A 26,521-nucleotide genomic window follows, 5' to 3' on the forward strand; every position below is an offset into this window, starting at 1 on the left:
ATTGTTTTGCAGTCAGTTTGAGGAAGTAGAGCTAATTAAAATTGGAGTGATATGATGCAAAGTTAAAGTAAGGAAATAACTACAGTTTACAAACAGCTTTCAGCTGTTAATAGATGAGGTTAACAAAAACAGTACTACAAAGATGTAACTATGTTCATTCTTTCCAGATAGATCAGTTTGAAAGTACTATTGGTTTCAAGTTGCCTAATCACAGAGCAGCAAAGCGATTGTGGAAAGTTTGTGTGGAGCATCATACTTTTTTCAGGTAATGCTATTCAGGGATTTACGGGATAGCGCGCTGTTCTTCAACCCAAAGAACAACAGCCAATTTTATCAAGTTCAGCCAAAGAAGTAATATTTCTAAGAAATTAACTCTTATTTCAGTAAATATGATTATGGAAAGGCAAAATTTCAAAATACATTTAATATCAATGTATACAGTATACAACCTGAAATTTGTCCTCTTCATAGAAGTCCACAAAGCAAAGAATCCCCATAAACCCATAAAAACATTGAAGCCCTGAAGCCCCTCCTCCCTCGTCAAGCAGCAACAAAAGGATCGACCCCTCCCTTTACTCCCACCCACGCGAGCAGAAGCACCACCGCCACTACCCCTCCACCATGCAGTCAGCAGCAGAAGCACCAATGAGTCCATTGATCCAGAACTATCTAACTGTAGTTCACAAACCAGCACTTAATTATCTCAGATAGGCTCTCTCTCTCTCTCTCTCTCTCTCCAGTGAAGAAGAGGGGTTGCTCTTGCAATAATGAGAGTGGAGACCAGCGACTTACTGTTCTAGTGTTACCATTTTCAGCAACATTTCTCCAAACCACCCCCTCACCTCACTGTCTCAAGGGCCGACAGGCTCCCTCCCTCCATCAAGAGAGGGATCACTCAAGCCTTCATCTGACAGCAGCTGGCAATTAACAAACACTGCTTTTTGTCTCAGTATTCCTGCCTCGATGTTTCAGTCTCCTATGACGCTTCAGTTAGCAAAATCAGCTAGAAATCTAGTCACCCGTGAAGCTGCTCCCCAACTTCCGACTTCCCAGCCCCGAGGGCGCATGTCTTCTGTGCTGTTCCTGGAGATGGCGAAGCCCTAGAGCACACAGTAGGTCTAAAAACCCACCGATTGCGAAGAACCATAGTTTGAACTGGAGGTCACAGAAACTGACAGAACTGCAACCACCTTGAGAAGAAAAGAAAGGCATAGAGAAGTAAAGTATTTCGTGGACAGACTGGAATAAGTTACCTGGGTCTGCAGAATTTGCTGGTGTCATCTTAATATTCTTATAAATCAGTAAAACATTACATCTTTAAAGGAGGGCAAGGTTTACAGTCCAAGCCCCTTCTGTGGACCATTCCCAAGAAACCTTAACCTAGTTTAACTATACATAAGCCATGGACTATTTAAAAATGCTCATTCTATGTAGCTCCAGTCAAATTCCTTTTGCCCTTCTCGCTGCTACCCTTGGTTTCTGTTCTTTTTCCTCGAGCTGCATTGACATATCTCGTATAACAGAGAATGCTGGAAATAGTTCAGACAGCATCTTTGAGGGACAAGTTAGATAATATTTCCAGTCAATGATTTCTCTTTAGAATATAATGATCATCAACCTGAAATGTTAGAGAAAATGCAGGTGTTGGAAATGTGAAATAAAATTGAAAATGCTGGATGCACTTGGCAGGTCAGCCAAGCCTGCTCAATATTTCCAGCATTTTGTTTTCATATCAATAACGAAATGATAACGCTGCATGCCTCTCCAGGCACTTACTGACTTTTGAGGACGTCCAGTATGTACAGTATTTTTCTATATTTCCTATACTGTTTAACGTCATTTGAACATCCCTCCAGTTGATGAGGTGAAAGGGCTTCCATTTGAATGGCCCAGCTTGTTGTCAAGTTGTCTAGACCGTCTTGAGGCAGAGAAGTCTAAAAGGTAACTCCAAGCCTTCAAGAAATATTAGATACAAAACACATTTATTCATATTCTTCTCATAGGACAAATGCTTCCCATCTCTCTGAGTCACTGTCCACCTTCAACATTTCAGCTTTTTTATCTGTGAATTGTTTGCCTTTGTGTTTACTTAACATTCTTTAACAAGAATAAATGCCGCAGGGAATTTGTGGCAGGGATGGTAATAATTCAGGTTGCTGTAGCCCATCATGTCTGTCCCAGATCTTTAAACGACCTTGTCAAAATTGCATTTGGAGCCAACAGGGGACATGTGCTCATTTATGGCTTGTTATTCATTCAGATCTGTGCCTATCAGCACTGTAACCATGATTGATATGTGCCCTTTGCCTGTAGAGTCCTACTGTATGGAAATAAGTACTTTGGCCTGCTGAGTCCATACTGGCTATTATGCATCGATTAATACTAATCCTATGCTAGCTGCATTCCAATCCCATTCCCATCAACTCTCCCCAGGTTCTACCTCTCACCAACACACTGGCCAATTAGTCTTTAAATCTGTTCATCTTTGTCATTTGGGGGGAAACTGGAGGACATAGAGGAAATTCCCAAGGTCGCAGGGAAAGCATTCAAACTCCATGTAGACCTGATGGAGTAAGGATTGATCTTGGATAGCTAGAACTGTGAAGCAGCTATTTGCTTTGCCATCTTACTGTCATGGAATTATTGTGATAGACCTCTGTCTGCAAGTGTTCTATGTTCTAGTAATGGGGATGTAGTAGACAAGCGAGGAAGACTATCATGGCTTGCAGCAGGATCTGGACCGGCTGAAAAATGGCAGATGGACTTTATTGCAGACAAATGCGAGGTGTTACACTTGGTTGGACCAACCAGGTCTTACAGAATGAATAGTAGTGAGGAGTGCAGTAGGACAAAGGGAACTGGGAATGAAGATCTATAATTCATTGAAAGTGACGTCACAGGTTGATAGGGTTGTAAAGAAAGCTTTTGGTACATTTGCCTTCATAGATCAAAGTATTGAGTACAGAAGATGGGATTTATGTTGAAGTTGTATAAGACATTAGTGAGGAGTGAGGCCTAATTTGGAATACTGTGTGCAGTTTTGGTCACCTACATGCAGGAAAGATGTAAATAAGGTTGAAAGAGTATTGAGGAAATTTACATGGATGTTTTTGGCATGACCTGAGTCATATGGAAAGGTTGAATTGGTTAGGTTCAGAATCAGATTTATCATCACCGGCATGTGACGTAAAATTTATTAACTTAGCAGCAGTAGTTCAATGCAAAACATAATATAGCAGAGAGAGAAAGAGAAAAAATAATAATTAATAAAATAAATATAATAATAAAGTAAATCAATTACAGTATATATAAATTGAATAGATTTTTAAAAACGTGCAAAAACAGAAATACTATATATTTTTAAAAAAACAAGGTAGTGTCCAAAGATTCAATGTCTGTTTAGGAATCAGATAGCAGAGGGGAAGAAGCTGTTCCTGAATTGCTGAATGTATGCCTTCAGACTTCTGTACCTCCTCCCTGATAGTAACAGTGAGAAAAGGGCATGCTCTGAGTGCTGGAGGTCCTTAATAATGGACGCTGCCTTTCTGAGACACCACTCCCTGAAGATGTTCTGGTACTTTGTAGGCTTGTACCCAAGATGGAGCTGACTAGACTTACAACCTTCTGCAGCTTCTTTCGGTCCTATGCAGTAGCCCCTCCATACCAGTGACGCAGCCTGTCAGAATGCTCTGCATGATACGATACAACTATAGAAGTTTTTGGCTGAATTTGTTGACGTGCAAAACCTCTTTAAACTCCTAATAAAGTATAGCTGCTGTCTTGCTTTCTTTATAACTACATTGATATGTTGGGACCAGGTTAGATCCTCAGAGATCTTGACACCCAGGAACTTGAAGCTGCTCACCCTCTCCACTTCTGATCTCTCTATGAAGATTGGTACATGTTCCTTTGTCTTACCCTTCCTTCTGTGGAACATAGAAGATTGAGAGGAGATTTGATAGAGGTATACAAAATTATGCGGGGTATAGAACAGATAAATTCAAGCAGGTTTTTCCCACTGAGGTTGGGTGGGACAAAAGCCAGATATTTTGGTTAAGGGTGCAAGGTGAAAAGTTTAAGGGGAATATGGGGGAGGGGTGTGTGGGGAACTTCATTCAGAGGGTTGTGAGAGTGTGGAACGAGCTGCCAGTGCAAGTGGTGCATACAGGCTCAATTTCAACGTTTAAGAGAAAGTTGGATAGGTATGTGGATAGGCTATGGTCCTGGTAGGCAGGTTAAATGGCTCAGCATGGATTAGATGTGCTGAAGGATCCGTTTGTGTGCTCTACTTTTCTCTGACTTTATAACTATGCCAACATGTATATCCTAGTGTTGTTCAAGAACAGATCTTTTTTCATTTCTACTGTACCACAATGTTCTATTTATAGACCAGTTCCTTACCCAATGTCATATGGTGACAGTTATGTGTAACAAATTTATTATTTTTGTTATTCAGGTAGGCCTTTGCTGTTAAGTATTTTGTTGTACTGTGACAGACGTGTGAGCACAGGTACACTACACAACGTAAGGCCTAGGGTCCTTGGTTATACAGAGATACAGAGGCTCTGATTCAGGCCTGGCATGGAGGAATAACCCTAGATGCAGGCCCAGCATTGAAAAGAACCCCAGGCCCTGGGTAGACAGCTGTGGGAGTACAGTTCTACATCTTGGTTTCCAGATATTTGCCTTGATTTTAGCAAGGCCATTCCTTTTAGGGATCTGGGGCTGCTCTGGAAAATTCCAGAAACTGCTGGAAGGCCTTTAGCCAGATCGGCTACTGTGAGTGCTGAACTGGGCATTGCAGGGTTTTGGTGATGGTAGATGTAAAGATGGAAGTGGCTTATCTTCAAACAGCTGTATGTGCATCTGAAATCTTCAGCTGCTGACACCAAAATTAATAAATGCTGATGTGAATTTGTCAGACTTTTATGCAGTCAACATAAACATAACTGCAGCTATAATTCATGTTTTGCAATGGGCAAAATATACCTTCATTTGAGTTTCCTATGCCTTCCTGAAGACTGCGTGTGCAGGAAGTGTGTCCAGCTGCAGCTTCTGATAGACCGCATGGCGACACTGGAGCTGCGCATGGACTCACTTTGCAGCATCTGAGATGCTGAGAATGTTGTGGATACCACATTTAGTGAGTTGGTTGCACCACAGTTTAAGGATCTAAGGAAAGATGGGGAATGGGTGACCAACAGGAAGAGTAGTAGCAGGAAGGTAGTACAGGAGTCTCCTGCGGTCATCTCCCTCCAAAACAGATATACCGCTTTGGAGTCTGTTGGGTGAGATAGCTCATCAGCTGAGGGCAGCAGTAGCCAGGATCATGGCACCGTGGGTGGCTCTGCTGCGCATGAGGGAAAGAAAAAGAGTGGCAGAGCTAGTGGTCGCCAATCAGTCGATTGCGATCGACTGGTTGATCTTTGAGACTTTCCCAGTAGATCCCGAAAAAAAGAAAAATAAATGCACAAATACTGTTGTAATATGAGCATTATAAATACAAGTAATACTAATTAGGATAATGGTAATATAGCAATACTCCTGCTATGGAAAGCTGTTTGTAAAGAGAGGTTGTTTCCAGGATTGCAGGATTTTACTTCCATTCTTTCTGCCCAGTGCCCTGAGCAGTACTGTGTTTACCCAGACAAACTGGCAATGGAGTTCGATCGGCGTTCTGGGGAGTTAAATGTCATGAAAGATATCGCTGTATTTATTTCGAAACCATTTCTGCCAATCGATATAGAACAGATAGCAGCCAAATTCCAGCAAGTATTTGGTGTGCCAAGTGATATTGAAATAGAAATACTTCATTTGTAAAATGACTTTGAGCTTAAAGCAAGATCAGGGGATGGTGACTTTTGCGGGCTTGTCAGCAGGGAGAAGTTTCCTCATCTCACCACGTGCACTAAAAGTCAGTGCCTACTTCAGGTCAACTTATCTGTGTGAAATTGCATTTTCGTAGATGAAAATTATTAAATCTAAGTACAGGAGCTGTCTTACTGACAGACACCTCACAGACTGTCTCAGACTGGCTGCCTGTAGCCCCAGTCATCACACTGAGTGCAACAGTCAATTTTTCTTCATTTATTTTTTGTGTTGAAATAAAATTAAATAATGAAACTTAGAATTAAAAGAATGAAGAATTGTAATATTCTTAAAGAAAGACAGCTATAGCCTGTTTGATATGCTAGTTACAGTGTTTTCTTGGTTGAATTAATTTGAAAGTTTGACAAAAGCATTTTATATAATTCAAATACAATTAGCCCAAATAAAAGGCCTGAAGTTGGAAGTACAATCTGAGCTGTTTTTTCTCTAAACCATTTAGTCGGTCGATCTTGCCTTTCACTAAGGCCGAGCTAGGGGATCTTGGGCTTAAAAAGTTTGGTGACCACTATGGTAGGGGATTCTAAGGTAAGGGGAATAGAAAGGAGTTTCTGTGGCCGTAAGCGGGACTCCCGTATGGTGTGTTGCCTCCCAGGTGCAAGGGTCAGAGATGTCTGGAAGAGGCTGCAGGGCATTCTGAAAGGGGAGGGTGAGTAGCTAGCTGTCCTGGTGCAGGTAGGTACTAATGATATAGGAAGGAAGTGGAATGAGGTCCTACAAGCTGAATTTAGGGAGCTAGGAGATAAATTAAAGAGTAGTACCTCAAAGGTAATAATCTCAGGATTATTACCGGTGCCACGTGCTAGCCAGAGTTGGAATAGCAGGATAGCTGTGGCTTGAGCGGTGGTGCAGGAGGGAGGGTTTCAAATTCTTGGGGTATTGGAATTGCTTCTGGGGGAGGTGGGACCAGTACCGTCTGGACGGTCTACATCTGGGCAGGGCCAGAATCAATATCCTAGGGAGATTGTTTGCTTGTGCTGTTGGGGAGGTTTTAAACTAATATGGCAGGGAGATGGGAACCCACACAAGAGAAGAGGGAAGTGATGCAGAGACCAAAGCTAGAGTTAGTGAAGAAAAATGTAAGAGTAGAGTACATAAAAGTAAAAACAAAAAATCACATAGGTCACTAGATGCTGAAAGGACAATGAGTATAAGGGCACTTTATCTAAATACCCATAGTATTACGTTTGTAGAAACAAGATTAGTGAAATTGTGGCACAGGTCAGTACCAAGACATGATTTAGCGGCCATTACAGAAACCTGGTTGCAAGGTGGAGATGACTGGGAATTAAATATCCAAGGGTATCAGGTAATACGGAAAGATAGGCAAGATGGCAAAGGAGGTGGGGTGGCACTCTTAATTAAGAATGAGATCAGGGTGATTGTGAGAGACAATGTAAGAGCTACGGAGCAGAATGTTGAGTCCATCTGGGAAGAGATTAAGAATAGTAAAGGGAAAAAAATCACTGGTGGAAGTTGTCTATAGGCCACCTAATAAAAAATATTGCAGTGGCAGAGGCGATTAACCAAGAAATAACTGTGGCTTGTAAGAATGGAACAGCAGTTGTCATGGGGGATTTTAACTTCCACATAGATTGGGTAAATCAGATTGGTCAAGGAAGTCTTGAGGAGGACTTCATGGAATGCATCCGTGATGGCTTTCTTGAGCGGCATGTTAGTGAACCTACAAGGGAAAATGTTATCTTAGATCTAGTCCTGTGCAATGAGACAGGTAAGATTAACAATCGTGCAGTCAGGGATCCTCTTGGAAAGAGTGATCATAGTATGATTGAATTTCGCATACAGATGGAGGATGAAATAGTTGGATCTAAAACTAGTGTATTATGCTTGAACAAGAGAGACAACAACAGGATGAGGAAGGAGTTGGCTAATGTGGATTGGGAGCACAGGCTATTTGGTAGGACAGTTGAGAAATAGTGGAATACTTTCAAAGAGATTTTTCACAGTGCTCAACAGAAGTATATTCCAGTCAAAAGTAAGGACAATAAGCGTGGGGAGAGCCAGCCTTGGATAACTAAGGAAATAAAAGATAGTATCAAATTAAAAGTTTGTGTACAAAGTTGCGAAGAGTAGTGGGAGACTGGAGGATTGGGAAAACTTTAAAAAGAAGCAAAGAACAACTAAACAAGAAATAAGGAAAGGGAAGATAGAGTATGAAAGTAAATTAGCACAAAGTATAAAAACAGATAGCAAAAGTTTTTATAAATATATAAAGCAGAAGAGAGTGGCTAAAGTCAATGTAGGTCCCTTGGAAGACGAGAAGGGGAAATTGATATTCGATGATAAGGAAATAGCTGAGGCATTGAATGATTGTTTTGTGTCATTGTTCACGGTGGAGGACACGTCTAATATGCCAAAGAATGATGTTATGGACGAAATGGGAGGTGAGAACCTCGATTAAAATCACTGTCACAAAAGAGATGGTGATGAGCAAACTAGAGGGCCTGAAGGTAGTTAAGTCCCCTGGTCCTGATGTGATGCAACCCAGGGTGCTGAAGGAATTGGCAGAGGTTTTAGTAGACGCGTTGGTAATCATTTACCAAAACTCTCTAGACCCTGGGCAGGTCCCGGCGGATTGGAAAACAGCAAATGTCACACCACTTTTTTAAAAAGGATGTAGGCAAAAGACGGGCAACTATAGGCCAGTTAGCTTAACATCTGTAGTTGGGAAAATTCTTAAAGCTGTCATTAAGGAAGAAATAGTGAAACAGTTAGAAAAGAGTGGTTCCATTAGACAGACGCAGCATGGAGTTAGAAAGGGCAGGTCCTGTTTACTGGAGTTCTTTAAGGACATAATGAGTGCAGTGACTAGAGGGGAACAGGTGGATGTTGTATACTTGGATTTCCAGAAGGTGTTCGATAAGATGCGCATAAAATACTTACAAGATATGGATGCATGGAGTTGGAGGAAGTGTATTGGCATGGATGGTGGATTGGTTAACCAACAGAAGGCAGAGAGTTGGTATAAATGGGTGTTTCTCATGTTGGCAGGGCCTACAGCTGTTTACCATTTACATTGATGATTGGGAAGAGAGGACTGAGTGTAGCGTAGCAAAATTTGCTGATGACACTAAACTGAGTGGAAAAGCAAATTATACAGAGGATGTGGAGAGTCTGTAGAGGGATATACATAGGTTAAGTGAGTAGGCCAAGGTCTGGCAGATGGAATGCAGCGTTGATAAATGTGAGATCATCTGTTTTGGAAGGAATAATAGAAGAGCAGATTATTATTTAAATAGTGAAGGATTGCAGCATGCTGTTGTGCAGAGGGACTTGGGAGTGCTTGTGCATGAATTGCAAGGAAGTTGGTTTGCAGGTACAACAGGTTATTAAGAAGGCAAACAGAATGTTGGCCTTTATAAGAGCAGTGAGGTCATGCTCCAACAATACAGGGTACTGGTGAGGCCGCACCTGGAGTACTGTGTGCAGTTCTGGTCTCCAGAATCAGGAAGGGTATACTGGCTTTGGAGGCAGTGCAGAAGAGGTTCACCAGGTTTATTCCAGAGATGAAGGGGTTAACCTATGAGAAGAGATTGAGTCACCTGGGACTATACTTTCTGGAATTCGGAAGAATGAAAGGGGGTCTTATAGAAACATACAAAATTTTAAAAGGGGATAGATAAGATAGAAGTAGGAAAGTTGTTTACATTGGTAGGTGAGACTTGAACTAGTCTCAAGATTCAGAGGAGAAGATTTAGCACGGAGATAAGGAGAACCTGTTTCTCCCAGAGTGTGGTGAACTTGCGGAATTCTCTGCCCAGGGAAGCAGTTGAGGCTTCTTCAAATATATTTTAAGATACAGTTAGATAGATTTTTAAATAGGGGAATAAAGGGTTATGGGGAAAAGGCAGGTAGATGGAGCTGACTTTACAGAAAGATTAGCCATAATCTTATTGAATGGCGGGGCAGGCTCAGCGGGCCGGTTGGCCTACTCCTGCTCCTATTTCTTATGTTCCTATAATATTTTAAGTGCATGACTTATGATGGACTGCCTCAATATACATTATAAAAGAGGAAAGAACAATGGTATGAAATACTCCCTTTGGTAAGAAGCTTGTATGAGAAGAATTTCACTCAAATATTTACATAATATTTAAATGGTGAAAATGCAGTCTGCTTAAAAAAGTACTCAGTGGTTATGATCACATAGCATCTTTGTCTGAGCTGTTTAATAGTTGTTTACTAAGTTTGAAATACTTTGAAATGTAACTGTGTATATTCACCTACTTTCAACTTTGGACTCTTGAATCATTCTTTCCAGGTTGCTGTCTCCCGAGCAAACCCAAAAAAGCAAGTTCTTGACTTTAGGTTCCAAGTTCCGCTACAGTGGGCGCACCCAGGCTCAAACACGGGAGGCAAGCATTCTTATTGATAGACCTGCACCGTATTTTGAACGTACTTCAAGTAAAAGAATGTCCAGAAGCCTTGATGGAGGTAGGCGCAGAATGATCCATTCTTGGAAAATGTAGAGTATTTTCTGTTAACAAATTCACAAAGTCTCTTAAATTTAAGTATTTTCAGATAACGGAGAAACCACAATTCAGTTAATATTCCCCCCCCCCCCCAGAGCTTTTGTAGTTATGATGTAATTAGTCACAATTTGAGATGAAGTTAGAAACCGAAAACACCACCATCAGAATTTCACAGCAGCAAGATTTTTCAGGTTACCATAACTTTTGAATCATTGTCTTAACATTCTTCTGAACTGTCCTTTTTGGAGGGACCAAATACAATTAAATTGAAACAGATGCTTCTACTTCAGTACCTGTATATTTTCTCCACCATCTACTAACATTGCTTTTTCTCATAGAAGCCACAAGAGCAATGAAGCATGGATCATGGATTCAGACACTGTGGCCCAACTAATCTTTGCCATCCATGTTATCCACATACAGTAGCTTGTCCTAATGATCTGCATTTGGCCCATGTTCCTCCAGGCCCTTTCCATCCATAGATCTATCCGAGTGTTTCTTAAATCTGATCAATCTTTATTGCACAAATGAAGCTGCTAAAGGGATTTAATTTAGATCACTTTATAGAGATATGTTTTCACTTTGACTTGAAATAGTCTTTTTCTGTTGATCATTGTCAGAAAAGCCAAATTAAATCCACTGTGATTCAATGTGGTAAAACAATAAAACATGCAAACTTCCAAGGAGATGAATACTTTTTATAGGCACTCTTAACTGCCATCAGGGTCCTTCTACCCTTGCAGTTTCTTAACTCAGTTCACAAGGATTCAATCCTGTGTCACATCTTTGTACTGATTTGTGATAAATTCCAATGTAACAATGATCCTTTATTTTACTCTGTTGAATTATAGATCTGGTAACATCTTTTCTGATATTGGAAAGTATCTAATTTCTCAGGTACGATTTTCAGATCAGGAATAACATGCTTTCATCATGCCACTGTATTTGATATGTTATGAGAATTTATCCAACTGTTGTAATCTAACAGAAATCCTCTTTTTCGAACAGCTCCAGTAGGTGGCATTAATGAAGTGGGTCTCCAGCAGGAATCGTCATGTCTAGATTCAACAGCAGAGGACACTGCAACATCAGCTGCTGTTGATAAAACAGAAGCAGATAAAGAGTTGGCACTAAAAGATGTAACCACTGATTTGAAAGCTTCACAGCTGCATGTATCTGTGGAAGCAAAGGTACAATATTTTTATAGTTTTTCATTTTTTGGGAGCAATATTGCACTGTTCACAAATGAGAATATAATACAAGACATAGATATAGTACAGAACTCCTGTCTCCTACATTCCAAATAATTTACCACTGCATTGGCCAGGTGTAATGAGAGGCTTAAAAGCAGGTTTTTTAAATTCAAAATGAAGTTGTCAGTCCACCGTGTCTCCACAATGCGCAAGTACATTAATCAGGAAGATAAGTAAGATCATGATTCTAATGATCCTAAGGTCATGATTCATAGTGTCATTGAAGCATGCATCCATGAGACATTAAGGAATGTTAAATGTCAAGATGACTTGTTTTTTTTCTTGCAGAAGGGCAATTGACATGTAAAATTCATTAAGAAATCAGTTTTAGAATTGTAACTAACTGGAATGCATAGATTAGGAAAGAGGTGAGGGCTTTCTTGATTAAATGTGAGTAATGAGCAAGCTCATTGGATTGCTACTTGTTCCAGAATCATGATCGGTGATACATAATGTTTATATAAAATATCTCTGTATTATTCTTTAAATAAATAACCTGTAGCAGTTTTGAAGTGTTCTTCCTCCCTCATTGATTTTAATCCTCAAAGCCTGCTTGTTTTCCAACTATACTAAGTAATATTTATTCAGGAAATTTAACGCATTAAGTATAGCTACTCAAAATAAGAAAGCTGAAGTATTTTGAAGAGGTTTTCTGGCCAAGCTAGAAGAAATCACAACGATGAATTAGTAAGGTATTGAATGACTAGTCTGCAAACAAAGCATTGCATTGAAAGTATTGCAGAAGAGATATTCAGCTCTGTGTATAAGATGGCTGGGGTCACCCATCTTATAAAGACACTGCTCAGGAAAAAGTCAATGGCAAACCACTTCTGCAGAATTTGCCAAGAACAATCATGGTCATAGACCGTGATTGTCCATGTTATATGACAAGGCACATAATAATGTGATATAAGTGTTATCTTTGGAATTAGTAACTAACTGAATGGAGTGACAATTATGCCACTGTGAATGTTGAAAGTAAAAGGAAACACTTTTGCGTTTGCTACTGCTGTTCAGGAGGATTTAAACTAATGTGGCAGGGGGATGGGAACAAGTGCAGAGAGACAGAGGGGTGTAAAATGAGGGTAGAAGCAAAAAGTAGTAAGGTGAAAAGTAAAAGTTGCAGGCAGGCAAATCCAGGGCAAAAAGGGCAACTTTGCAACATAATTGTATAAGGGCTAAGAGTGTTGTAAAAACAAGCCTGAAGGCTTTGTGTGTTAGTGCGAGGAGCATTCGTAACAAGGTGGATGAATTGAATGTGCAGATAGTTATTAATGAATATGATATAGTTGGGATCACAGAGACATGGCTCCAGGGTGACCAAGGATTGGAGCTCAACATTCAGGGATATTCAATATTCAGGAGGGATAGACAGGAAAGAAAAGGAGGTGGGGTAGCATTGCTGGTTAGAGAGGAGATTAACGCAATAGAAAGGAAGGACATTAGCCTGGAGGATGTGGAATTGATATCGGTCGAGCTGCATAACACTAAGGGGCAGAAAACGTTGGTGGGAGTTGTGTACAGGCCACCTAACAGTAGTAGAAAGGTTGGGGATGGCATTAAACAGAAAATTAGAAATGCGTGTAATAAAGGAACAGTAGTTATAATGGGTGACTTCAATCTACATATAGATTGGGTGAACCAAATTGGTAAGGGTGCTGAGGAAGAGGATTTCTTGGAATATATGGGGGATAGTTTTCTGAACCAACATGTCGAGGAACCAACTAGGGAGCAGGCCATTCTAGATTGGGTATTGAGCAATGAGGAAGGGTTAGTTAGCAATCTTGTCATGCGAGGCCCCTTGGGTAAGAGTGACCATAATATGGTGGAATTCTTCATTAAGATGGAGAGTGACATAGTTAATTCAGAAACAAAGGTTCTGAACTTAAAGAAGGGTAACTTTGAAGGTATGAGATGTGAATTAGCTAAGATAGACTGGCAAATGATACTTCAAGGGTTGATGGTGGATATGCAATGGCAAGCATTTAAAGATCGCATGGATGAACTACCAACAATTGTTCATCCCAGTTTGGCAAAAGAATAAACCAGGGAGGGTAGTGCACCCGTGGCTGACAGGGGAAATTAGGGATAGTATCAAGTCCAAAGAAGAAACATATAAATTAGCAAAAAAAAGCTGAGGACTGGGAGAAATTCAGAGTGCAGCAGAGGAGGACAAAGGGCTTAATTAGGAAAGGGAAAAAAGATTATGAGAGAAAGCTGGCAGGGAACATAAAAACTGACTGTAAAAGCTTTTATAGATATGTGAAAAGAAAAAGATTGGTCAAGACAAATGTAGGTCCCTTACAGTCAGAAACAGGTGAATTGATCATAGGGAATAAAGACATGGCAGACCAATTGAATAACTACTTTGGTTCTGTCTTCACTAAGGAGGACATAAATAATCTTATGGAAATAGTAAGGGACCGAGGGTCTAGTGAGATGGAGGAACTGAGGGAAATACATGTTAGTAGGGAAGTGGTGTTAGGTAAATTGAAGGGATTAAAGGCAGATAAATCCCCAGGGCCAGATGGTCTGCATCCCAGAGTGCTTAAGGAAGTAGCCCAAGAAATAGTGGATGCATTAGTGATAATTTTTCAAAACTCCTTAGATTCTGGATTAGTTCCTGAGGATTGGAGTGTGGCTAATGTAACCCCACTTTTTAAAAAAGGAGGGAGAGAAAAACCGGGGAATTATAGACCGGTGAGTCTGACATCGGTGGTGGGGAAAATGCTAGAGTCGGTTATCAAAGATGTGATAACAGCACATTTGGAAAGAGCTGAAATCATTTGACAAAGTCAGCATGGATTTGTGAAAGGAAAATCATGTCTGACAAATCTTACAGAATTTTTTGAAGATGTAACTAGTGGAGTGGATAAGGGAGAGCCAGTGGATGTGGTATATTTAGATTTTCAAAAGGCTTTGGACAAGGTCCCACACAGGAGATTAGTGTGCAAACTTAAAGCACACGGTATTGGAGGTATGGTATTGATGTGGATAGAGAATTGGTTGACAGACAGGAAACAAAGAGTGGGAGTAAACAGGATCTTTTCAGAATGGCAGGCAGTGACGAGTGGGGTACCGCAGGGCTCAGTGCTGGGACCCCAATTGTTTACAATATATATTAATGATTTAGACAAGGGAATCAAATGCAGCGTCTCCATGTTTGCGGATGACACGAAGCTGGGCGGCGGTGTTAGCTGTGAGGAGGATGCTAAGAGGATGCAGGGTGACTTGGATAGGTTAGGTGAGTGGGCAAATTCATGGCAGATGCAATTTAATGTGGATAAATATGAGGTTATCCACTTTGGTTGCAAGAACAGGAAAACAGATTATTATCTGAACGGTGGCCGATTAGGAAAAGGGGAGGTGCAACGAGACCTGGGTGTCATTGTACACCAGTCATTGAAGGTGGGCATGCAGGTACAGCAGGCGGTGAAAAAGGCAAATGGTATGTTGGCATTCATAGCAAAAAGGATTTGAGTACAGGAGCAGGGAGGTTCTACTGCATTTGTACAAGGCCTTGGTGAGACCGCACCTAGTAGAGTATTGTGTGCAGTTTTGATCCCCTAATCTGAGCAAAGACATTCTTGCCATAGAGGGAGTACAAAGAAGGTTCACCAGATTGATTCCTGGGATGACAGGACTTTCATATGAAGAAAGACTGGATCGACTAGGCTTGTACTCACTAGAATTTAGAAGATTGAGGGGGATCTTATTGAAACGTATAAAATTCTAAAGGGATTGGACAGGCTAGATGCAGGAAGATTGTTTCAGATGTTGGGGAAGTCCAGAACGAGGGGTCACAGTTTAAGGATAAAAGGGAAGCCTTTTAGGACCGAGATGAGGAAAAACTTCTTCACACAGAGAGTGGTGAATCTGTGGAATTCGCTGCCACAAGAAACAGTTGAGGCCAGTTCATTGGCTATATTTAAGAGGAAGTTAGATATGGCCCTTGTGGCTAAAGGGATCAGGGGATATGGAGAGAAAGCAGGTACAGGGTTTTGAGTTGGATGATCAGCCATGATCATACTGAATGGTGGTGCAGGCTCGAAGGGCCGAATGGCCTGCTCCTGCACCTATTTTCTGTGTTTTAGTTCACTGTCCAGGTACACAGGTTTACAGAGTCTACTAAATATTGAAAAATTTAGTGTCAGAGCATAAATTGCATTAGTGGTAATGTTAAGTTAGTAATAGCTAATATTATAATTCAGTAATGAAATAAGACCATGGCTTATAAATTTAACCAAATAGGTTTGCTTGGGGGGTGGGGGGGAAGAGAAAGTTCAATAATCATATACATAATTTATTAGTGTTTTGTATTTCAAATTGATTATGTCCACAGGAGGAATATTGACTAATTATTGTGCAAATTGTTTTGCTTGTTTTTCCTGTGTTGTTTACTCTACTCATCTTGTAAAGACTATTGTTGGTCTTCATTCGTTTGAAATGTGCAACACTTCCTTGTATGACTCTCTGACTAATATTTCTCTTTTTGTTTCCTTTGCCCTCTTCTTTCTGGAATATGAACGTGTATACACTTTGAATTTAATTTAGTTTCGCAGCATTTGTCCACCATCTCCTACATATTCGAGCTATTCACTCCCTTCTAATCTCTTTCCTATTCCAGAGACAGACACTCTGTCTGACATTTCAGAAGATAGTGCATTTTCAGTTGGTGAATTAGACCAAGAATGTATTTCTGGGTCTATTTCTTCTCCTGACAGATTATGCACACTACTTCCAAAGAATGAACCCAGGCTAACCACACATTATCTTGCTCCAGTATTTACCACTCTCTCTCAATGTTCTAATCTTGCAGTACAGGATCAGAAAGAAACCAAAATTAAATCCAGTTCTGTAAGAAAGGCATTGGGTTCTGCATTTCTAAATCTATATAAATGTCTTCTTCCCAAATTTCCTTCATTGCTTGATGAGGATGGGTACATCAGCTTCCCCAGTCTCCCTGATAACTATGTTGCTTTGATTCCACCAAGCTTTCAAAAGTATATCCCCATTACATCTCCATCTCTAATTCCTTCCATCATCCTTATCTTTGTGCTGCTTCTGTCCACATCCCAGTCTGTTCCGTTATCGCTCATCCTTTCCCTTCCACTTGCTTTGTCTCTCTGTTACCTGGAGCCTAAGCCGACTACATTATATGGCTGGTATGACAATGACCTGAGTGAGAGAGCAGAGGAAGAGGAGGTGTGTAATTTTGCCACTTAATGCGCAACATTTAACAAACTTTTTTAATATATTAAAAATAGTTAAGAAGAAGGTTCTTTTTTTGGGTTCAGGAAGTTAGGACCATTTTTTATCAATGTTGTATCTTGTATTTTGGGGTCTGATTTTTGACCAATTTCTGTCATTTCATTGATGACAAAATGTTCCTGCTGATTTCATAGTTTCTGAATGTACTCTTGAATTTAGTCTGTTTCCACTAAAGCTGGGAGCGGAGAGCCTTCAAACCTGATGTGGAATCTATTTGATCTGTAAACATTTTCCACCTCTTACTAAACTCCCACTTGAATGGATGTTTATCACTCATTGATGCAGAAGTTTCTTCCAGTGATGTGCATTTTGTGGAACTTGTGTAACAGTTATAGGTCAGCTGCAATGTGCAGTCAGATATGCAATCAGATCAGTGTGTATTGATAAATCTGATGGATTGGTGGAAGAAGCTGTCCCAGAGCCTGTTGGTCCTGGCCTTACTCCTGCAGAACAGTTTGCCAGATGGAAGCAGCTGAAGCAGTTTGTGGCTGGAGTCTGTGATGATCTTCCGGGCCCTTTTTATGCACCTGCAGCTGTAAATATCATGAATAGGGTCAGTGCTACTGTCAACAGCTAGAGTTAAGTTTTTCTTTGTGAATTTCCATTTTCATCTGTGCCCTCCCACCTCTGTACTCTGCTTGACTGACAGTTTTGGAATTTGAATTCGGTATGTTGAAGCTTTCCAAGTTGATGACAATGTTTTTTTGTGTCGTGCATTTCCAATATACTGTATGAAGTAGCACTCTAGATGTATCATATTTCTATGCAAATCTCACTTCCAAATAGCTGCCTTCAAAATAAAACCCATTGTGCCCTTAATCTTCAACATTGATGTAAATTTGCTAATAATGTATAGATATTTCTACAAATTCTAACATTTTATTAAACCTATCACAAATCAGAGGCTCCTCAAGCCTGCTGTACCATTCACTAAGTATTTGACTGATCCAGTCTCAATATTGACACTAATTTCCCACACTCTTGGTATACATTATACCTTCATTCAAGTCGTCAAGCCTAATAGTGGAGGCCAAAGCTTTTATCCCTGACACCCGATTGGCTCCTGATTGCTAGTCCAAAAACAGCCTATTTATCGTGACTTGTCTGATGGTTAGCCAGTGTCCTATCTATGTTGGTATGTTATCCCCAACCCCATGCACTCTTGTAAAGTAACTGCATGTGGCATCTTTATAAATACTTCTGGGATTCCAAGTATGTTATATCTACTGGTTCCCTTTTATTCACCCTTTATGTTACACCTCAAGGAGCTCCATCAAATTTGTCAGATGCGATTTCCCTTAAAAGTTGCCTGATATATTTCTATCAGTCCTGCAGTTAGCACCTCAAGACAGATTCTAGCATTTTCCCCAATTATGGATATAAAGTAACTCCTTGTAATGCCTCATCATTTCTTGGTTCCACCTATAAAGTCTCACAGGATGAGTCTTAATTCATCTTCTGACTACTACTGTGACATTCCCCTTAATAAAAAATGTAACTCCCCTCCTCTTTTTCCTCTGCCTCTGTCTTGCCTGAACCACCTGTACTCAGTGTATTAGCCAGTCTCCCTCTTAACCATGTTTCTATAATGGTTGTAATATCCTAGTCCCACATAGCTTTCCAATCTAAGTCCATTGGCCTGATCTGTCAGACCTCTTGCATTGAAATAAATACAGTTTAATCCATTTATGAATGTTGGTGAAAGGTAGAAAAGTATTGCAACTAGAGGCAAGTGAAATAAGCAATGTATTTAAGATTGTTATTGTTTGCATTTATTTGTCATTTTTTAAGCAATGGATTAATTTTTTTCTTTTTATGACTTACTGAATGCATGCAGACAGAACAGGATGAAACTGCACCTCAACAGCTAAAGGTTGAAGCAACTTAAGTTCTTTCATTCTTTTTCCCATTGGTTTTTGGCTTTGAATGTTTTAGAGTGGCACATGGGATGTGGCGGTGTAGATTTTAATTCTAAAATGTCTTTTTTCTGATTTTTACTGTTTTCGTGCTTGCATGTACATTTAATTTTATTTTTATGTTGGATTTTTTTCTCCTTTCAATTTCACAGAATAAGTCATTGAGCATAGGAGGAGAAAATATTTATATCAGACATAGCAATTTAATGTTGGAGGTTGGTATAAAATAAAAGTATTTAGACAGACTGATGCATTGCACTGAATGACCTTTCACAAGCAGGCCGGCACAGTGAATATTGCATGCAGTGCATGGGAATGGAAATGCGTGCTGCTCTTTGCAAAGCCACATTTCTCAAATTCTGGGCTGTGCTGGGATTAATTTAGAATTTTAGCATGCAGAGGAGACTAAACTGAGCGCCAGGTAGAATTGAAAGCATTTTATTGTGGTTATATTTGGATGAATGAACACATTTACTAACCAGGAATACTGTACAAAAGAAAACTAATTGACGTTTCTTGCATAATCTGGTAAAATCTCACTGTTTTACCCAATAATATGCATAATATTTACTAAAATCAGCCACTCCAGTTATCGAGCTAAATGTGCATTTTCTACACCTCGTCTCACTGAATGTTTTTAATTGGTTGCATTAAGTTTATAATAAGAAAAGAAAACATTTCTAAAATTTAAGGCAAGTCTGTTTCACATTTAAACATTATCCTAAAACCACATAAATTGATCTGAAGCTGAATCCACTTAAGAACATGTTGTTTCTAATTGTTCAGAGCCTTCATCTAGTTATTGAAGTTTGGTGTCAGTGGGCACCTGCTGTTTGGTGTTGCTGCTCAGTAAATAATTCCAACCTATTTAATTACTATCCCAAAAATTCTCAATTGAGAACCCATTTTTCAGTGAGCCATGGTGTTCCTGTGTGTTTCTCATTTATACTAATTTAGTTTTAATCTATTGTCTCATTCTTGTTGTGTACATGTGCGGAAATTAGGACCTTGATAAAACCCAGGAGGATCTATTGAAACATCAAGCTAGCATTAGTGAGCTAAAACGCAATTTCATGGAATCCACACCTGAACCACGTCCAAATGAATGGGAAAATCGGTTGACTAAACCCTTATCACTGCAAACAGAAGGGGTACGTTTTAGAAACAGAGCCTCAGGATATAATATGAAGCATGTTTAATTTGCGTAGCATGTAATTCTTCAACCATAATAGTTAACTATAAAATAATTTTCTATACTTGGTATCAGTATCAATGATTGAGCACATCTACGAGATGACAATAGTGCGTACTTACTGAACACTTTTTACTTTTTCCAATGTTTTTACATGCAAGACAGGGTAGTTAAATCTATCACATAATTTGAAATATGCTGCTGATAAAAGATTTGTTATGATCTTATTGAATGCCAAAACAATGGGGTGCAAATGGCCTGCTCTTGTTTGCAATTAGACTTTTATATTTAGTTTAAATATCAGTTTTAAACCTACAGGTGTTGTTCCCATATTCAAATTTTGCTCAAAGCTACTTAAGAATCTTAAACTGCACTTTTTCGCTTCTAAAATCCCCCAAAGTTAGGTTGAAAACCAGTTTCCATTAATTGGCCCAGTTTGATAAGTTCTTCAGGTTTTTACCTAGTTTTTCATTTGTATGTATTAATTGACTGACGGGCAATAGGTAGATGGGACCTCCCATACTGAAGCCATGATCATTATGGTGAAAGGAAGGTTAATTTCTGACTTTAAGGTAAATTGTTTTGCATAAGCACACTGGTTCATGGGGGTTAAAAAGGTAACAGACAAGAACAAGAAGTTAAAAAAAAAGGTAAATAGCACTTTGTCCTTCATTACCCAGGGGTTGGAGATTAAAAATAAGGCTTTATTGTAATGGTACAGATGTTGGTGAAGCCTTACCTGGAATACTGCATATCTTTTCATTTAAAAGAATGATGGGTTGCTTTGTTCAAAAATGCAAGTTTTACAGGGTAGAAGTTAGGATGTTTTCAGTAGTGGATTGTTTTGAACAAGGGAAGGGGTCATAACTATAAGATGAGGGCTAGTCACTATTTTGTATGTAGAAATCTCATCTTGCAGAGGGTGGAAACAGGAGCATTAGAAGCATTTAAAGTTGAGGTGGATAAATATGAGTGAGATCATGGAACAGTGGGATAAAGGGAAATGGTACAGAAGAGTAAGGCTAGTATAGATGGCCATGATCAAATTAAATAGCGATGCAGGCTTGAAAAGACTGGCCTGCTTACACTGCTAATTTATTGTGTTTTATGTCCAGGCATGACCTGATAAGAGCATAGAATTGTGTCCAAGGTTCCACTTAAGTAAAACTACTGTAGTGTCAGCATCTTTTGGTGAAATTCCAAGTTTGTGTACAATAGATCTTTCAAATAAGAGTTGCTTCTTTAACCTAATTAACTTTTATCTGTCACCTGTAAGCCTCATGTTTGTCTTTGTGATATGTTGCTTTTTTTCCCCGGTATCCATGAATTGTTTACATCTTTGGCTGTATCCTGTTTGAACAAAACTATTTTGTATTCAAGTCAGAAGCCACTCACTCTTGTAAATACCACATCAGCAGACCATTTCAAGGGAATGTCATATCTGCATCTTCCATACTGACATTGTCAGCCAGTAAAGCCGTGTGATTTCTCTTATTGACACTGTTGCTGTAAAATTAAGGAATAAAGTTCCATAGTTTCTGGGTTACAATTTTCCAAATTAATATACAAAGAGTATAGTTAGCAAGACGGGTATTTTATTCTATTAACCTGAGAATTTAAAATTGTTGTCCTAGAGATTGAGAAATATTCTGGTTGAAAAAGATGGGACCAGTGAGCAAATCCATTAATAATCAGTAAGCGGAATTTAGCAACATCTTTCTATTTTTTTTCTAGTTCTTTCAATTGTTTTATCTTTTTGCAGTACACACAAAATGCTGGAAGAACTCAGCAAGTCAGGTGTTGCTTAAGATTTCCAGCATCTGCAAAATCTTTTGTGTTTTATCTTTTTAAATTGGCCTTAATTTTCTTCCAATTCTGTGGCCTTATCTAGATTGAAAATCTTCTGTTTTGCTTCCATTCCCATACCAATGCTGCTGTTGGCATGTGTCAGCTACTCATCCTTGGACCCTTTTATTTCTCATCTCTATGCAACCCTTCTGCAATGCTAACTTGATTTCATTACTTCATCCTTAATTTCATTACCTCCAAATGTGACTAGTTTGGCACATTGTTGGCCAGCCTCTTTTGTTACACTTTCTTTGAATTTTAAATGGGGCTTGTGAACTTTAAATAATCGACATATTTAAAAAAATATATATTCACAAGTTCTTTGAATTAGCCATTAAACACGACCAAAATGCCAATAAGCTGACTTTATAATTTTCTAATTGTGCAATTTACAGTCATCTTCCTGTGTTCAAAATGTTCCATGAGCTGACTCCAGCTCACTTCTAACTTTGTATATTCTGGATTCCTCCTGTTCCTACCACTCAGCCATCACTGAATAATTTTGTTCATCTTTTGTTTCAGTGCTACAGTATCAAATACTTCTGCCTTGACTTCTAACTTGCACAAATTGACCATGCTATTCTCGAGAAGGATATTGATAGAGTCTCAAAGTTGTTACCCCAGTCGAGGCACTCTAACCCTTTAATCTCATGGCAAAGCCTAATCAAGTTAAATATGCAATAACACAGGAGTAGCTTCAACAAAAGGAATTCCTAAGAGTTCAGTTTAAAATCAACTTGGCATCATGAGGCATTCTGGGAATATATCATCAATTTGCAGAAAGCTATTTTATAGGCTATTTAGCCTTGTGCTTTCAGCAGCTCTGAATGTCAGACTGGTGACAATTAAAGTTTCAAGCCTGTTAATTTTGTATGAAAGCCCCAATTACAGGAGTTTTCTCTGTCTTAGTGAAAGTACCAGGCTAAACACTCCACCTTTGAAATTTAATGCAGGGCGAGAGTGCAATAAAAAGAACTGGGAACTGTATGGAAGCCATCAGTAATCTCAGAAAATTTTTAGACAGACAGGTGCTTTCACCTGGAACCATGGTCATTACCTCAAGTCTTTGCCACAGGACATAATCTACAGTGGGTTGGAGATGATACAGGAATGTTTGCATTTTTCTGTTTCAATGTCAGTGCTTCCCCACTGCTGTGATTTTGTTTTTGCCTCTCTTCCAAACTAAGTTCTACCTTCTTGCAGCTGGGATAATAGGGAAGTAGTGTGGGGGAAGGTAGTACTCTGCAGTTGGCCACTACATTTCTTTGACTGCATGAAATTATACTTTTGCTCTGAATGAAAGAAGCAAGGGAATGGCAATTGCTCATCTACTCAGAACTTTGTATAATCCCTTTGGAAGGTCAGGATCCATTGTGCGGCACTTGTTCCACCTGACCCCATTGGTTACAAATGGAACGGCATTGAATATCTTGAGTAAGAACCGAACCCAGATCATATTGAAAACATGAGAAAAGTAGTTTTGCTGTATTAATGTTAACCTAAGAATAAATGCATTCATTTGTATTCACATCGATAGAGGTCAATGAATTGATGCCCTCATCATTCAGAGCTCTGCTGTTTGTTCTCTGTCAGTCATGCCTGTCATATTCGAGTTGGCTCCCAATCAGCAATGCCTGAATTTTAAATCGTCATTTTCTTCTTTCTAAGTCCCTCAGAGTTCTGTCAGCCTCTCTCTGGTACAAAGCCTCTGAATTAACTCCAGAAATCATACCTCTTTGGTTGTCCCTGAACTTAACTGTATTGCCATTGTCAGCCCTGCCTTTGTGACTTTTAAGGTCTGAAGCTCTGGATTCCCTCTTAAATCTGTCTGCTTCTTCTCCTTCCCATTTAAGGTGCTCTTTAAAACCTACTTTTTGTCTACGCTTTGGCCATTACTAACATGTCCATGTGGTTTGGCATCAAATTTTAAAGTACCTATATTTTAAGATGCTTTCCTGTTACACTAAAAGCATTATATAAATTGAAATTGTTCATTGTTTTAGTGACCAAAATATTGTGGTATATACTAGTATATACCATAATAGTATGGTATATATGAATATAACTAAAGAATATGATTCATTAGTCTTGACTGGAATTTGGTCTTATCAGCAGCTTCTGGAGTAACAAAATAACCAACTTATCCAAAGGCTCTTAAATGGTAAACTGGCTTATTGTAACCTGTACTAAGGTCCAGTGAAAAACTTGAATACCATTCATGCAGATCATTTCAGCACAACAGTGTATTATACAAGAGGAAAATGATTAAATGCATAATAAAATGTTACAGTTATGGAGAAAATTGCATTGCAGGTTGGTAATGAGGTGTAGAGTCATAATGAGCTAAATTGTGAAGTCAAGAATACTGATTGTGATGCATTCAGATAGGATTGCTGTCAATTAATTTGCCATGAAATATTAAAACTTTTCACAAATGCTCCAACATTTGGAATATGGATGATTTCCAACAGGTAAACTGTCATTTAGCGCAGTAAACTGGAGTTCTTTGTAACAATTAATAACAATGCAACTTTTTGAGAATGTACCTTTTATAATTCTATAGTTTTACATATTCTTGTTTTAATATTTATTGATTTTGGAGAATGTAATCATTCAAATTTGGCAATCAATTTAGACCGATTATATAGGTTTTACGAGATGCTGTATGAGCTGTTGTGAACATTTTGCATGTTTTGTTTACAGGTAAAAGATTTTAGGTGTATGCTATAACTTCTCTCATACTTGTTTTCTTCTTCAAGGCTGTTGTCTTAATTTTATTCTCAATTTTCTAACTGCATAGAGCTTAGAAGAGGAGATAACATCGCTCTTATTTAGTAAAGAAAGCTTCTCAACTGGCTTGATGGCCTCATCTACTATTTCTCAGGCATCAGAGGATGCTGGGTTGAAAGAAAAAGATGCTGCTGAATCTGTTTCTCACATACACGCCAAGCAGCTGTCTGAGGTGCTTTTAGAATGGAATTTATGCTCAGTAATTAAGTCACAGTATGTGTCACATACTACCTTGATTTGTTTTGTCCTGGTCATTATTTGCATGTTCTCACAGTTTTAAGCCATTTTGAATTCTTTTTCTCTTCATTGCTGTGCAATAATGAGTTTAATTATGTATTATATTGAACGCAGCAATTTCATTTGCCGTAATTATTTTTCCCCATAAGTTAGTGGTAAAGAGTGACTGCTCATTGTCCTTCAAAACTTATTTTACAGAACAGAATGCTTTCCTACAGGAGCTCGAGATGTGCCATGGTGGTCTTTATTAGAAATCCATCAGCGCATAGCCTCAGTCATGTTATTCATCGTTTATTTTGATTTAAGTTATCATCCTTTAAGTTTGCATGGTTGTATTTCACGTTTCTTGCCTCATTTGATTTCTTTTTTTCCCATTCATTTTCTTTGTGTAGACCTCAGATGAGAAACAAAAATCCGAGATGGAGGAGCAGGCAGAGGTTGTAGTAGAAGAAGCAGTAGTGATTGAAGAGGTAAAGAGTGCACCCAGCCATTCAAAAGTAAAACTTGAAAGCTCTGTTGAAAACAGGACAATTTTGCCCCTTGTTGAATTGGCAGCAAAAGAGAGTAATGTCTCATCCTCTGATAGCCATAGTGACAGTGAGGAGGAGGCAGAATACCACCCACAGACCAAGGAAGGAGAAAATATAAAGAGAGACCAAAATGAATTTAAGACACTGACTACAGTAGCAATGGATTTTAAGAATTCAGTAACAAATACTGAAGAAGTGCATTTTCCTGCTACTGTGATACATAAAATGCAGGATGTTCTGGAAGAAGATTTGCAAGAGATGCAAAATGGAAAATTGCAGGAAGCAATGCACAAGCAAGATCAAGAAGATACCAAACCCAAACTAAATGGAGATGTTTCCTATATTGATAGTGATGCTATGCCAGGAGTTGTTTGTTACTCAGAGGTAAATGTTCATAGCATTTGGATCAGAAGTAAATGTTAATGTGTTGAAGTCCTCCCCAGTATAATACTGCTTCTTTACCTGGTCTGTCATGGGTTTTCTGGAAAAACCTTCGATTCACTCAAATTTTAATAAGGTTACGTTTTTTCCAAAATGGGCAAACACGATCATCAATTCCTCTCTGCCTGCTTCACTCTTGGTTTCTGGCTGCCTTACTCACATTAGAGGGCAGGGCAGCCACTATATCTTTCCTTTATGATGGTCCTTTATATTTAAATGCAAACCAGTTGTACCTTTATGTTATTTGCCATACTCTGTTCTATTTTCCATTAGTCCATTTCCAGTGCAAATCTTTTCCATTCTTTAATTTTATGTTAATATTTACCTTCCCTGGTTTTGAAATTTCAGTTAAGTTGAAATCTACTTTTAATACATTTTGGTTTAATTTAGTTCTCTTTCTAATAGCCTCCTGTAGTAAAGACCGAAATGGTGACAATCTCTGATACTGAGAGTCCCGACAAGACTGAAATTACGACAAAAGAAGTTCCAATTGTTCAAACAGAAACTAAAACCATTACATATGAAGCTGCGCAGGTAGACTTATCTTCTTAATGAAAATGGTGAACGATTTTTCATAGTCTTGATTATGGTTATTTTAAGTTCTGTATAAAATTTTCTAGCCATTAGTTGAAAATGTTAATTTCAAAATTAGAACAGTTCTACA

At 39.0% G+C, this 26,521-nt stretch overlaps 1 protein-coding gene across 19 annotated transcripts in view; it reads left to right on the forward strand.

The window, feature by feature from the left end:
• Positions 1–26,521, forward strand: part of epb41l2 (erythrocyte membrane protein band 4.1 like 2) — a 200,130-nt gene that overhangs the window by 151,666 nt on the left and 21,943 nt on the right. For 5 of the 19 annotated variants that reach the window (XM_073057274.1, XM_073057276.1, XM_073057278.1 and 2 more), the window contains exons 10-19: positions 168–265; positions 10,169–10,341; positions 11,388–11,569; positions 16,187–16,837; positions 18,741–18,776; positions 18,972–19,034; positions 19,824–19,970; positions 24,660–24,821; positions 25,279–25,800; positions 26,263–26,391. In XM_073057274.1, coding sequence (XP_072913375.1) covers positions 168–265; positions 10,169–10,341; positions 11,388–11,569; positions 16,187–16,837; positions 18,741–18,776; positions 18,972–19,034; positions 19,824–19,970; positions 24,660–24,821; positions 25,279–25,800; positions 26,263–26,391 — 2,163 coding nt within the window. The remainder of the gene's footprint in view (positions 1–167; positions 266–10,168; positions 10,342–11,387; positions 11,570–16,186; positions 16,838–18,740; positions 18,777–18,971; positions 19,035–19,823; positions 19,971–24,659; positions 24,822–25,278; positions 25,801–26,262; positions 26,392–26,521) is intronic. The other 14 variants (XM_073057280.1, XM_073057281.1, XM_073057277.1 and 11 more) reach the window with 14 other exon arrangements.

This window comes from Hemitrygon akajei, chromosome 9, assembly GCF_048418815.1.
Source record: "Hemitrygon akajei chromosome 9, sHemAka1.3, whole genome shotgun sequence".
Taxonomy (NCBI): domain Eukaryota; kingdom Metazoa; phylum Chordata; class Chondrichthyes; order Myliobatiformes; family Dasyatidae; genus Hemitrygon; species Hemitrygon akajei.